The sequence below is a fragment of the Poeciliopsis prolifica genome, unplaced genomic scaffold, assembly GCF_027474105.1.
Source record: "Poeciliopsis prolifica strain line A6 unplaced genomic scaffold, Auburn_PproV2 SCAFFOLD019, whole genome shotgun sequence".
NCBI lineage: Eukaryota > Metazoa > Chordata > Actinopteri > Cyprinodontiformes > Poeciliidae > Poeciliopsis > Poeciliopsis prolifica.
Genome location: NW_026562394.1, coordinates 2,919,690 through 2,933,263, shown reverse-complemented (window position 1 = coordinate 2,933,263; position 13,574 = coordinate 2,919,690). Strand labels below are relative to the sequence as shown.

The following is a 13,574-nucleotide window of genomic DNA, read 5'->3' as shown; positions in this document are numbered from 1 at the left end:
GCCGCACCCTCACAGCACAAAAACAACAAATTATAGCTCTACAAACCGCAGCTTGCTGAGTCTGAAGCGGCTGCACACAATCTCCAACCGAACCGATGATACAGCCCCTGATCTGGCTCCTGTTTTAGCACAGGCTTCTGGCAGGACTGCAAATAGCAAGTCTTTCAGATTCAGACACCAAGATGTGATGTCTTCCACCAGCTTACTTTCACCGTGACTCAAGCTGTGACTAAATCCGTCCATTCAGAACGGACTGCAAAAGGTCTTCGTCTGCGTTTCGTCATTTCCAAGATTTACCCAGGAGCTGCTTTTCCACTGCCGTAATATTCCAGTTGTAATATGGCAACTGTGATGCATGTTATGATGCGGTCTCTTCAGCTTCAAGGAGACGAGAGAATACAAGTGGTGAAAGTTTTCCTTGCATTACGTTTTCCGACGACTGTGACATTCCACAAAATGTCTACTTCTAATTAAATTCCTCAATAATCCGTCAAGCTGGCTTCAGTACTGTAGGAAACCTGAGAAGTTTCTTGTAAAACAAACTAAAAAAGATTTTCAACCAATTTTTAAACACTAAAATCAAAGCTGGAAACATTTATCAAAAGCCGACATTAATATTAGTTGCTTAAATTAAAGTATATTGTTTTATTTTTTATTTTTTCGTCAATGAGGCACTTTTTGGTTAAGTCTGTGGAAAGAATAACAGCAAATGTGAGTTGGAGTGAATGCAGCCAGCATCGCAAGAAGCACAGATAACCAGTAAGGAAAATATGGGTGAAGATGAAGGAGAAAAATCAGAAGAAGGTTGAAGACCGAGCCAAGAACAATGTTTTCAGGAACATTTTTAGCTGAAGCCACAATCACTTTGACATAATGTTGAGAGGAGGAAAAAAAAAATCAAGACAAGTTCTTTGTTTAAAGAAAAAAGAACCAAAATGAAACCCCATACACACTCATTGCCATTTTTGATGCAGTTGTTATCTAAACATCATTTTAAAAATAAAAACAGATTTTATTTGAGTATAATCGCTTTAAACAGAAACTTACACAAGTCCTACCATTAATTTAAGTACATTTAGCTTTCCCCCCCCAGTGCCACTCATTTTGACACGTGTGACACATTTTTACCAAAACTGAAGTGGAAAATAAACCATGACTGGCCAAGGGTGTAATTATGATGCAGCACTTTTTTTTCTAAACCACTGGCTACTAAGATAGATCCAGATCCATGTTTATGTTGCCACAGGGAGCAAAGAAGAGCAGCGAGGAATAACATCTTGGGTCACCATTAGTTTTCCATCTTTAAGGTCTTGACTGGATAGACTTGGATGTATGTGGTGGTGGAGCATCAAACATCTTCCTGTACCACTGCTTGAAGAAAGTGTTTTCTACAAGCAGGTTTATTCCAATCAGCTCATTGTTAATAATATCAGCCTAGACCAGAACCACCTGGTTGGTGTTCTGAGCCCATTACTGGTCCAGTCACAGGTCCATCCGTCTGGCCAAGTCGAGAGTCACTCGCGCTTCATCCAGAAAACCTTTGACAAATCTGTCTTCAGACATTTCTTGGTCCAATCATACCTTACCTAGGCCATGTCTCTGAGCTCTGAGCATCTTCCAGGTAGGCTTCAAATAAATGACAGAACTGGAAGGTAATGGATTCCTGGTTGCCTCATTTGCATAGTTATTCTAAGCATGTTTCTCGTCACCCTGTTGACTTTTTGGAGCAAAACGTTTGGTGGTTCTGTGGTCACGCCACAATATCTTAGCAATTTAAAAAGGGCTGCATCCCCCTGAGAGACTTTTGGTAAGTTGTAAGATGTTTTCAGACTCGGTTAAAGCTCTTTTTTTAATGCTTTTGATATGCAGATCAAAGATAAGTAATGGTTAAGCACCTTAAATTGTGATTATAATAAGTAAGAGAGATCCAACACTTTGACTCCTGACCCTTATAGGACCTCCATGTTTTACTGTTTGCAGATGTTTCTCATAGGTTTGAATCCTCTAATTCTAAAGAATCTGAGAAAAGTGAAATAAGGAGATTACCAACTTCCTTTAGCACAAATGCTGTTACCCAACCAGAATCTACATCCCACAGCATAGAGGAATGGATTAAAAAAAGGGAAAAGACGGAAGTGTTTTAAGCAGGCCAGCGTTGAGGCTTGACCTTAATCCCTCTAAAATGACCTTTGGACAGAGCTCAATTCTTTGTGTACATCAAGAAATTCTGCAGTCTTAAGACTTTTTAAACTCAGGGACAGAAACCACAACGAGTCAAGGACAAGAAAAGCCATGGTTGTTGTCAAAAACTCTGTGACCAGCTATAAACAAAGAGAGGAAAGAAACAGCCATTAAAGCCTTGTTTATGTAAGAATTGAGGCTCACATGCCAATGTATTTTAAGGCAACACCGCAACCAGACTGCTTCCTGGACTGGCATCATGAAAAAAAATCAAGAATTTAGCTGAGACATTAGGATGAAAACTGTGGACATCCATAAGTCTTGCTCTTCCAGTAGCTATAATTTCCAGGTGCAACATAATTCTGTTATGTGCAAGTAGGGCTGTTATTAACAGTTATTTTAGCAATAGAGTATTCCAGCAATTATTCTAACAATTAATTAACTAGCCGAATGAAAAATGTATGAAATAAAATGTTGGTAAATTCTATCATACCCAAAATATTGTTACCGTCCAAATTTGCGCATTCCTAACAATTAGTTTTCTGTAGTTTAGAAAATTAAACTGAAACAATAATAGCTCACTTTCTAAGTTAACCTGAAGAAAAGTTATACAAAAATCTGAAATTATATTTTATTTAAAATTAATAAAAATGGAAGTGAGAGTGTTGCGCAACATCAATAATCACCTGGCCACGACACAGTGTGCTAAATAATGAAACACAATTTGATGAAGCTTTGAGGCCGGTAATTTACGTTGAGAAGTTTTAATCATCATTTGAGGAATCGTTGCAGCCCTACAAGCAAATAAAGTCATCAACGAATCTGCAGCCATCGTTTAGGAACGATGAAAATGCTTTTTTGGTGTCAAAGATGCAAAAGACCTTGTGAACATACTTACTGGAGTTGGTAATAATGTTTTTTTTTTCAAGATTAAATTAATTTAATACCAGCTTGGGCTAAAAGAAGCCATTATGCTCAAAACAACAACAAAAAAACCCCCAAAAAGCATTCAGGAACAAATATCCTTATTTTTGGAGTCTTATCATGTGATCTGATGAAACGAAAACAGAACTGTTTGCTATAATGTTCATCAATACTTCTGGAGGGAAACAGGGAAGCTTGCAAGTTAATAACACAACCAAAGAGGTTCCAAAGTGGCTTAGAAACAACAAAATCAATGTTTTAGTGGTCCTCAGAAAGCTCTAATCCCAACCAGATAGCAAATCTTGTAAGCAGAGCTGAAAATGTCTGCCTGAACAAAGTGGCTTACAACAGGAGGAACGGGCCACAGGCCCAGAAAACCCTCGTGAGAAGTTTGTTGGAGAAAACCAAACCTGGCCGACCCACGCTACACAGCGTAAAAGACATTTCTACCAACTTCAAGGTAAATTTGTGTAAAATGTTGAATTGAAGAAAACTCTAAAAAGGCAAACAGCAATAATTGTGCTAATCCAAAAACAGGAAACATTCAAACTGATTTAAAGTCTGTCAGGGAGGGAAAATATATGCAGAGCACAAAAACATCTGGTCTCCATTGTATTTCTGAAGATATTAAAATCCTGATAAAACTCCAAGAACTGTGAGAGGAAATGTGTGTGAAAGTGGTGAGGTTCAACCATCGGTCAGTGAGAAACCGTAATAATAACCTACGACAGCTCAAAGCTGCACTAAGCTTCTCTAACAGATGTTAGCTCTCAGTGGGTCCAACACTGTGAGGTTTCTAGTCTTCATAAAAATGCACCTAAATAAATAAATATCCCAGTAGTTGCCCCACTTCCATGACCTGGTGAGGCTAAAAACGACTGGCTCCCACAGAGGGGGAGCACGTTCCTGCTGCAGAAGGAGAACAGGAGAAAGGTTCACTCTCTCGTGACGCGTTTCCCTCAACCGTCAGCTGCGAGGCAGGAAACCGCCGTCCTAAATGCGCCTGCCATCAATGGGCACAGTGAGACCACATCCCACACCAACTGAGGAGCAACATGTGAAGTGTGTCTGAGTCCTCAGGCCGAGCCAGCCGTCACAGTAAATGACATAATCACTCCCTTTAGCAAACACAAACCAGCGTACACCTTCGCCCACCACCAGACACTCTGAGAGGTCTCTGCTTTCCCAACATCAGCGCTGAAACTCTGCTATATGCATTAGGGCTGAATCGATTAACTGTGATTATTCATGATTAATCACTATTATTTAATTATTGAAATAATTTAGTAATTGGTTCATCGTTAACTGGATTATGTAGACAATACAAAAACATATTCAGAGAAGTAATTAAGCCCAAACTGTACAGAGCGCCATCTTCTGGGCAACAATTAATCTGATTGAGTTGACGATTATTGAAATAATCATCAACTCATTCAATTTGATTCAGGACTCAATTAATTTAAAAAAAGAAAGTAATATAATAAAAGAAAGTATATCAGAGACGTAATTAAGCCCTGACTATGCACAGCACTGCCATCTTCGGTAGATATTAGGGCAGAATCAATAATTCTGAATCAATTAATTGAAATGACGTCAACTATTTTTGTAATCGATTAATCATTACCTGAAGTATAAAGAAAACAATATATGCATATTCAGAGAAGTAATGAAGCCCAAACTGTACATTGTGCTGCCATCTTTGCTGAAACAATTAAAATGATTAATTGTCATTAATTGATTATTGAAATGATTGTCTACTAATTCAGTAACTGATTAATCGTTAACTAGAGTATACAGACTAAAAATAACATGTTCAGAGCAGTATTTAAGCCCAAATAAATATACACTTAGCATTTAAGATTAAAACTCCTCAAGTGGTAAAGATTTAGCTTCACCCAGGTCAGACTTACTGAATGTTATTACATTTCAGGCAATGAAATGTCCATTTTCTTATTTTCAAAAAGGAACTGTATTTTATCTTTCATAAAAATCTGTAGAATGTGCCATTTTTTAATCCGATTAATCGATTGTCAGAATAATTGCTCGATTAATCGATTACTAGTTATTAATAGTTATGTATCAGTCCTCACATCCAGCGTGAAACAGCAGCAGACAGAAAAGCCTGCTGGACCCCTGGAGTTGGAAGAGTTACATTTATCCACATTTACACGTAAATATGCTCTGCATGATGTGTTTCATATGTCATGGAAAAATGCTACATCTCCTTAAATAGCTTCCAAATGGGCACAAATCCAATACTGCCCGCTTTTTTCCGCTCTTTCCTGGCAGAGCAGTAAGAGGAGAGAGAAGCAGACAGAAACTTGGAACATATGCACATGATGTCATATAATGACTATCTAACAGCCCCGGCTGTAGGGAGCGGAGAGGAGGCAGGTGGAGGAGTGCTGACAGAGCTCTGCTGAGATTAGGTCAGGTACCTGCCCCTCGAGGAGCCTGCAGGAGGTAACCTCAGGAGGCCGATCCGTCTCTGCTGCCCAGGTCGACTCCATGTTCTTCTGTTTACCCTGGCTAATCGCTACAGCTACAGGGGCCTGCATTCCTCTCAGTGGCTTTAAATAACCCCACATGCTACGCAAATGGGAGGAGAGTGTTAAAGATGGCAAAGAAGGTTGTTTGTTTGAGTAGGGCTCAGCATGCTGCTCTTAAGAACACTGTTCTCCTGTGACGATGGAAGAAAAAAAAGCCTCTAATTGCTGCTTTGTTTTTCCAGATGTAATTTACGGTGATGGGTGTTTTTTTTTTTTTTTTTTTACAAAAATCTGTTGACTTGCAGAAGTTTGATTTTATGGAAAATTCTGACTGAGGTTGCACTGATTTGAAAAGTACTGAAACTCTTGAACTGTTTCACGTTTTGTCTGGTTGCAGCAAAAAAAAAAACCTTTTATATACTTCAATGGGATGTAGTAGATAGAAGGAAGGTGATGCAAATAAAATCTGAAAAGTGTGGCATGCCAGACCACCTACCTCCAGCCCCAAGAAGACCACATGTAATCGTTATAGGTGCTCAGTTAGTCATTCATTTTATTAGTCTAAATAACACCAGATCACGTTAAGAGCTGTTTTAATGTGGATGCTCCTCTACTTTCAGCTCTCTAAAGCTTGGCTTACTGATGCATCGAGTTCGCTCGGCTCAACGTTAACTTTTACAAGCAAGACTATAACTCAGTTTTTACTCGACCATGTGGCTAAAGTACCAAAATACGAAGTAGCCCATTCTTCACTGACATGCCCCTAAAGTCCAGTCATCACAGGAGAAACACTCCTCCTGGCTTTATAAGACTGAGCTTGGTAACGTTATATGATAGTTGGAAAGAGCGAGGGAAAGACACAGCAGATGAAACAGATAAAAATAAATACAGAACGGAAGATAAATATGTAAATACGGTACAAAGAAGATCAAGATCTTTTTTCTCCCTTTGGGGCGATACGTTGAATATATTGTGGGATGATGTGATGTGCAGAGTTTTCCACCACACAAACATTTTGGAATCTGTTAAAAATATGCCCAATAACCCAAAGGATTCAACTTTGGAAAGATCAAATTATTCATCTTTATCGGGTTTCCAACATGGCTAAGCTACAAAATTAATGTCCTATGGCTTTCTTTCTAATAAGGGTGGGTATTTATTCTATCGTTTATCATTTATTGTGATAAATTTCTTATTATGATCAGAATTTTGGTAAAAAAATTCCAATTCCAATGTGACTTTGCATGTGTGTATGTGTGTGGTTCTGCTTTAATCCTGCTTGTAGAGTGGTGAAAGATTTATTGGAGCAGAAGACCTTAAATAACCCCATGTGTTACTTTCTCTACAAGCATAAATAGACAGAGAGAGGTGAAAGAATGTGTCTCTATGAATATTAAAACCTTGATGAGAGCTCCACAGTTTAGGCAAAGCACCCCACAAACACACACACACACACACCACCAGCTCAGGTAAGAAGGTTTCTTGATCTCTAAGCTACAAATGAATGCCTACGTGTGCGTTTGAAACGTTGAGAGCGTGGGAGCCGTGTCCAGCTTCCACTCAGAGTTCATTCCAACCTGTGGCAAAAATACGGACTGCTGTAGGTTTACGGTTGCCAGTTGCAGGCCGCCTTCTCAACAGTTTGGCACGAGAGAAAGAGGAGTGCGTGGGGGAAGAGCAGAGGGCTCTGAAAGGTAAAATAAACTCGCCTCTCAGCCCTGAGAGAAAGCAGACCGTGCCCTATTTACTGCTTTTAACTGACTGCTCTTCATTCCCCAACTCCCACAGACCTCTGACCCGAGCCGAGGAGAAACCAAAACAAACCACAAGGCTACTACTGTCACTTCGCTCTAAATACAAAACCACATGGGAAAGCCCAGAAATAGCTGCCTGCCATGATGCCCGACTTAAAGGGACAACAAGCCCAGACCGGGCACGACGAGAGCACTTCCTGTGTAACGCAGGGCCTCCGAGCCGGGAATAAGACGGGAATCCAGAGCAGCTCAGACATCCAGAACCCAGGGAAAAGGGGGGATGCTGCTGAGACGAACAGGAGGGGCGAGAGGCTTTCAGGGTGGTTTGTTTGAGCCAGCAGCTGCTGTCAGTGAAGCTGATGTATGAGATGCCTCTGTAAGATTGATGGCACAAAAAAAGAACCCAGAGAAAAAAAATATATTGGATTTGTTGATGGAAAGCACTTTTTTTTGATTATGTGCACCGGTTTTATGTCTGTACATAGATCATTTCAGAAGGATAGGCTTTAAAACAATCCAAAATTAGACCTGCACACGTAAAAACTTGGAACTAAAATATACTTTCTGTGCAGGGGAGGGTTGCAGTTTGCAGGGAACGATACTTGATCCTGCACATATTAACAATAAAAAAAATTACAAAGCAATGACATGCTGGTTCAATCCACAGCTCTACAAAAGAAAATATATGAATGATGTCAAAGAAATTGATATAAAACACTTTTATATTCATATTATTTAAGTTTACATGTGGTTTAGTATATTTTTAATATTACCGGCTTTTAGCTTTTAACATGCTCCTGTTTTATGGACGTTAGTTGTCAAAATATGTGGCTTATGGTTCTGTACAAAGAAGAGCAAGTTACTGATTAGACAGTTTGTTGGTTGTTTGGCTATAAAATTGAAACTTGAAGTGAAATTTTTTATTATAGATCATTTTTATTATCTATTTTTATTATAATAGAGCTAATGTAAATGTTACTGGAATACAACCAGATTGATCCACATGTGACCGATTTGCTTCAAATGCTACTTATTTGGCGAAGGCATCATCAGCTGATCCCACTATTCCCCTCTGTGGAAAAACTAAGATGTTTTTTCTTTCAATTTATTTATTTTTTTCATTTATTTGTTTTCTTTCTGCTCAATAAAGTATTGGAATCAAATCATGTGTAGTTTAGGAATAAATCCTAATTTGTCTGAAAAATTGCACATTTTATTACCTTGTGCGATCCTGTCAAAGTTTGTTGAGTTACAGCACCTCATGATTTTTTTCACAGACGAACACGGAGTGTTTTATGCAACATCTCACTCTGGAGACAATGTTTTGTTTTTTGTTTTTGTTTTAATTGTCCAGAGAAAACCATGGACTTTGGACGATAACTCTGATCAGTCACTAAGTCACATACGGTATTCAACCTAAAAAAAATCTCTAACATTCAAAGGTTAAAGCTGTAAATCTGATCTTTTTCAAGCCCCTCTTGGTTTTTTAAAAAATTCAGAGCATTCCTGACAGGAAGCTGTAACCTCTGCCAACACCGATATGTCCTGCAGCTGTTCAAACCACAACCTGAGTTTGCTGTCCTGTTGTTTTCAACCGCATTCTTATGCTGGCGTCTTCTACATTTTAGAAATAGTGAAATTCCTGGTGCATAAAGGAGCACAGACAGGAAAACATGCAGCTCAGACCGAATGCAGAAAATGCAGATCTGAACTGCACAATAATATGGAAAAGTCTGCATTGTTGCTGCTGTAGCAATGGTCGTTTGACACAGGAGGGAGAAATTTCCACGACATTCCAGCACCAAAGTCAAACCCTCCATCCATCTGTTCACCAAACTCAGCTGGGAACTTTTCAGATACTTTGACTGGGAAAATGTAGGGGACTGTATGATGGGACCATGGTCCAGAGGCGCTGAGAGGTATTCCAGGAATCCAATATGCCTCTTTTTGTTTATTGGACACAGAAGCTCCAGAACGTGATGCATCACATGGAAACTGGGGCAGAAGAGGGAAAACTGACTCCTGAGCCAACTTTCTGACTCTGAACGGCATCAGAGAGGAAGAACGGCGTCACGGCGCTCCAAGCAGGAGTCAGCGGACTTCAATAGCACCGCAGTCATAAAGTATATCATATTTATGCTGCTGTTGCCAGTACCCGCTTCTCTTCTCCCTACAAATTCCAACACAAACCTGCATGGATTGAAAAAGCACAGGCGGAGTTAACACGAGCAGCTCCTAAATCATGCTGCTGAAAGAGAGGCACACTTTTATCTGTTGAACAAGAGCTAGCATCGCAGCTCATTTGCAAAAATGTTTTATTTTATTTTCTGACTGTCTGCAGGGATTCTTTTCTCGATTGAAAATATTGGGAGGTTGAATGTAGTTCTTTGGATGTGAGATCGATGTAGACTGCTAGGCACCACCAACTCTGATCTGATACATAAAATAAAATAAAATTAAAAAAAGGGCTCCACCTTTGTCAACCAGAGATTGGAGTCAGTGGGAAGGAGAAATATAGATCTGTGGAGCACTTTATGTTCCATGTAATGAGCCTCACTAATCAAAGTGCAGCATGGGAATATTTTACAGTGTTTAAGTACAGCGTAAAGCCCACCGCACCTCATTTTAGCCTCTTGCTAAGTAAAAGAGATTGAGTCAAGTAACTTGAGTTGATTGAAGGAATTAGTTTAATCACAATAATGTATGTTTGTTTTTAAGGAGGATTGGCATCCTATGAAAAGCCCAATGCTTATTTCTGTCAATGCTTTATTTTGTTGTCATGTTTAAATGTTTTAGATCATCAAACTAATTTTCATAGCACACAAGCGCAACCTGAGCGAATACAGAAATCCATTAGCTATGAATGCAAAAGCATGCGAGACATTGTTGGCCAGCTTTGATCTAATTTTACTCTCATGACTCGTGCAATAAAGCAGAGCAATTTGCGATTTTTTTACACGGTCTGACTTTGAAATGAAATTTGCTGGGACATTAATTTCTATGAAGCCTGGCAACTCTTCTAAATGTTTTCCACTTCTGAAGAATGTTTTTCTCCGGAGAATTTAAATAGCTTGGCAAGGAGCTCATAACCTCTCCCATGTTGACAGGCTGCAACAATTAATTATTCAATGTCATTGCCGTTAATCCTGCTGATAATCATTTATTCAAGCCCTTTTCTCTTTTTATTTTATTTCATTTAGCCTTTATTTGGGTGAAAACCCTTTCAAATTGACCCTCTCCAGGCAGATGTTGCAGATTTGCAACAGCTCGGTGCTACTTAGCTAGTCTTTGCAAGCAATTTGAGCCTGAGAGGGTTAAAAACCTATTTTCCAAGGGAGCCGTATTGAAACATCTTTGCGTCACTTCATTTGATAAACAGTAACATTATAAAACTCGTTTTGCATTTCTTTACACTCCTCAAAGGAATAATTTCAAATTAATATTGCTTTTTGTCAGCCTGTAATGTTTGCTGTAGAGACACTAATTGGTGAATAAAAAATAAAACTAAATGAAAGTCTGAAAAATGTGTGGTAAATTTGCATTCAGCACAGCCGAGTCTCTACATTTTAGAACCATATTTCAGGCCAAAAAACTGTAAGTTTTTGGGGTCATATGTAACATTTGATAGTAGAAACTGAAGTTTTCATGAAAGCAAAATATGGAAGGAGAATATCTGAACATGTTATTTTATGTCTTGGGACAATTTTTCATTTGAATGTTGGTCTGTACTTTGACTGGACCAATCCAACACATAAATACGTTTGTTTTTTCGGTTTTATGTTTTAGTGTGTCGACCTGGAAGGTTTTCCCTGTTTCTTCATGGTTTTCCTGTTTTTAGCTCCGTGGATGTTTGTCGTCAACATTAAGAAGCTCCCCTGATCCAGCAGAAGAAAAGTCTCCCACAGCATGACGCTGCCACCACCATGTCTTATAGAGGTCATGCAGTGTTCAGAGTGAAGTTTGATTTTTAATGTATTTTTTCAGCACTGGTTTTCTTCTTGCCATTTCTCCATAAAGACCAGATTTGTGGATTAGCTAATAGTTCTTCAGCCGACAGATTTTCCCACCTGAGAAGCAAATCTCCAGGCTATTTCTATGATTTTTGCTCTTCTCACTCAGCCAGTCAGTTTACATGGGCAGACTTGCCCATGTAAGACTTGCATCAAGCCACATTCTCAGTTTTTATATGACGAATTGACCCAGTGAGATCTCCAAAGCTTTGACATGACCCAGCTCTAAGAATCTGCACAACTTCATCTCTGATCTGTCCAGGGTGTCCCCCTTTTTCCTCTGATTCCCTCACAGTTTACTGGATTTAGACACAGGTAGGCTTTACTTACTTATTCGATCACCTCTAAAAGGAATTGGTTAAACTGAATATTATTTAAATTGATCTGAATACAAGATAAAAAAAAGATGATAAATGCAGCGTTTTCCTTCTTCTTCTCTGCAATTCTGGACTACGTTCTGGTGGTCTGTGTGTAAAACCCTGATAAAATGTCTTGTGGTTTGTGGCTGGCGACTGACAAGACCTAAAAAATAATAAAAAAGTACATATACAATTTTGAAAGCACTCCACTTCTCCCACTCACTGCTACAGAAATAAAAGTGCATGAAGCTCACCCAAGTGTATCTAGTTGATGAGCTGGTTTAAAAGTTATAGGTCTGTATAAAATAGATCTATGTTTGGTTAGGTTACAGTTCTGGGTGCAGCCTGGCCATAATCCCATTAAACTGGGATTGCCAGGGTAAATCATTCTGCCCAATTAGGCTATTTTATGGAGTTCCATGGCTGTAATTAGCATTTTCACTGTCCATGGTATTTTTATAAGGTCTGCCTGGAAGCCACCGCAACCTTTAAAACCCTTAGGTCAGCCCAGAGGTCTCTCCACACCTCCCCTCCCTCCAGAGGAAATAACACGGCATTGTTCCACTCTCTCCCTCTCACTCACCAACCCTGAAGCCCTGTCCGATGAGCGTGTCGGCGCCCTGGCCGTTTTCTGCGATCAGCGTGGTGTTGTTGCCCTGCTCGCACCGGTCCTGGCACTGGCCCTTCAGGCAGATCCGCTTGCAGATGAGGGGCGCGATCACCACCTTGAAGCGCTCCCGCGCCGAGGCGCGCTCCGAGCCCCACACCAGCCTGTGGACGCTCAGCCAGATGACGAGCAGACGGGAGATCGTCAAGCGGGGCATCCTGGCATCCTTCACTGCCCCGCGCAGAGATCCGAGGGCATGAAATCTGCTGGCTCCGGCTCCAGCTCACGGGAATCCCGCTTTGTTATCCGAGGGGGAAACTTTGACGTCTCATACGGTGGACTCAGAAAAAAAAAAAAAACAGAAGAAGAAGAATTGCGTCCTGATTTCTGTTTTCTTCTTCAGGAAAGAGGGGAAAGAAAAGTTACTCCCGTTGCGTATCCAGGTGGTCCGCCTGCAAAACTGCCACGTTTGCCATCCTCGGAAGTTTCCCGTTGGTCCAAAAAAAAAAAAAGTTTTGCTGCCGCGTCTCCTCGGTCTTCCCTTCCGTCTTTTCGCCGTGCTGTGTTGGAGAGTTGGCGAGGACTGGTGCGTATGAGGGCTTGGGAGAGAAAGAAGGGAGGAGACGGAGGAGAGGTGAAAGCCAGGGAGCCAATCCTATCTGGAGAAAGCTCGCCGCAAGCTGCAGGCAGGCTGCAGGCAGGCCAGGCGCTTTCCTTGTTGGCTCTTCCTCCCAGGACCTCCTCCTCCTCCTCCTCCTGCCCCCCAGACCCCCGCTCCGCAGATCACAGCCACACATTTGCGAGTGTCACTCTGTCGTCAGCCCCCTGATTTATGACTCGATGCACCTTTCTGTCGAGGTTCATGTATGTCTGCAAATATAGGAGCGCGGCAGCAGATTCCCAGCTGGGATCCATGAAACACTGGAGGCTTTGCCCAACACAGAACCGCAGGACATGTTGTACCAGATCTATACCGGATTTTAGATCAATTAAAATGAATCTGAAAGTGTGGACTGTCATTTAGTTGCTGGGTGTCATCAGACCCTCATGTGGAATGACTGGACCTCAGATTGTCGTTAAAAGATAACCAGAAAGTGTTTGAAAGGATAATGTAAAAAGAAAAGACAAATAAAGTTACATCCAAGACATTTAAGAATATGGCATATCCAAACCTGGAAGCTGTAAACTACCTAAATATGTGTTTAAATTCAAAACGAGAGAGTCTGACTTCACAAAATGAATCGTCCTGT

The 13,574-nt window shown here is 40.5% G+C and overlaps 1 protein-coding gene across 3 annotated transcripts in view; it reads right to left on the bottom strand.

Moving 5' to 3' along the window:
* The window catches only part of ltbp3 (latent transforming growth factor beta binding protein 3), a 42,003-nt gene extending 29,039 nt beyond the window's left edge, over positions 1-12,964 (bottom strand). For 2 of the 3 annotated variants that reach the window (XM_055043725.1, XM_055043724.1), the window contains exon 1: positions 12,301-12,964. In XM_055043725.1, coding sequence (XP_054899700.1) covers positions 12,301-12,541 — 241 coding nt within the window. In that variant the 5' untranslated portion in view covers positions 12,542-12,964. The remainder of the gene's footprint in view (positions 1-12,300) is intronic. The other variant, XM_055043723.1, reaches the window with a different exon arrangement.
* Between the last annotated feature and the right edge of the window lie 610 nt (positions 12,965-13,574).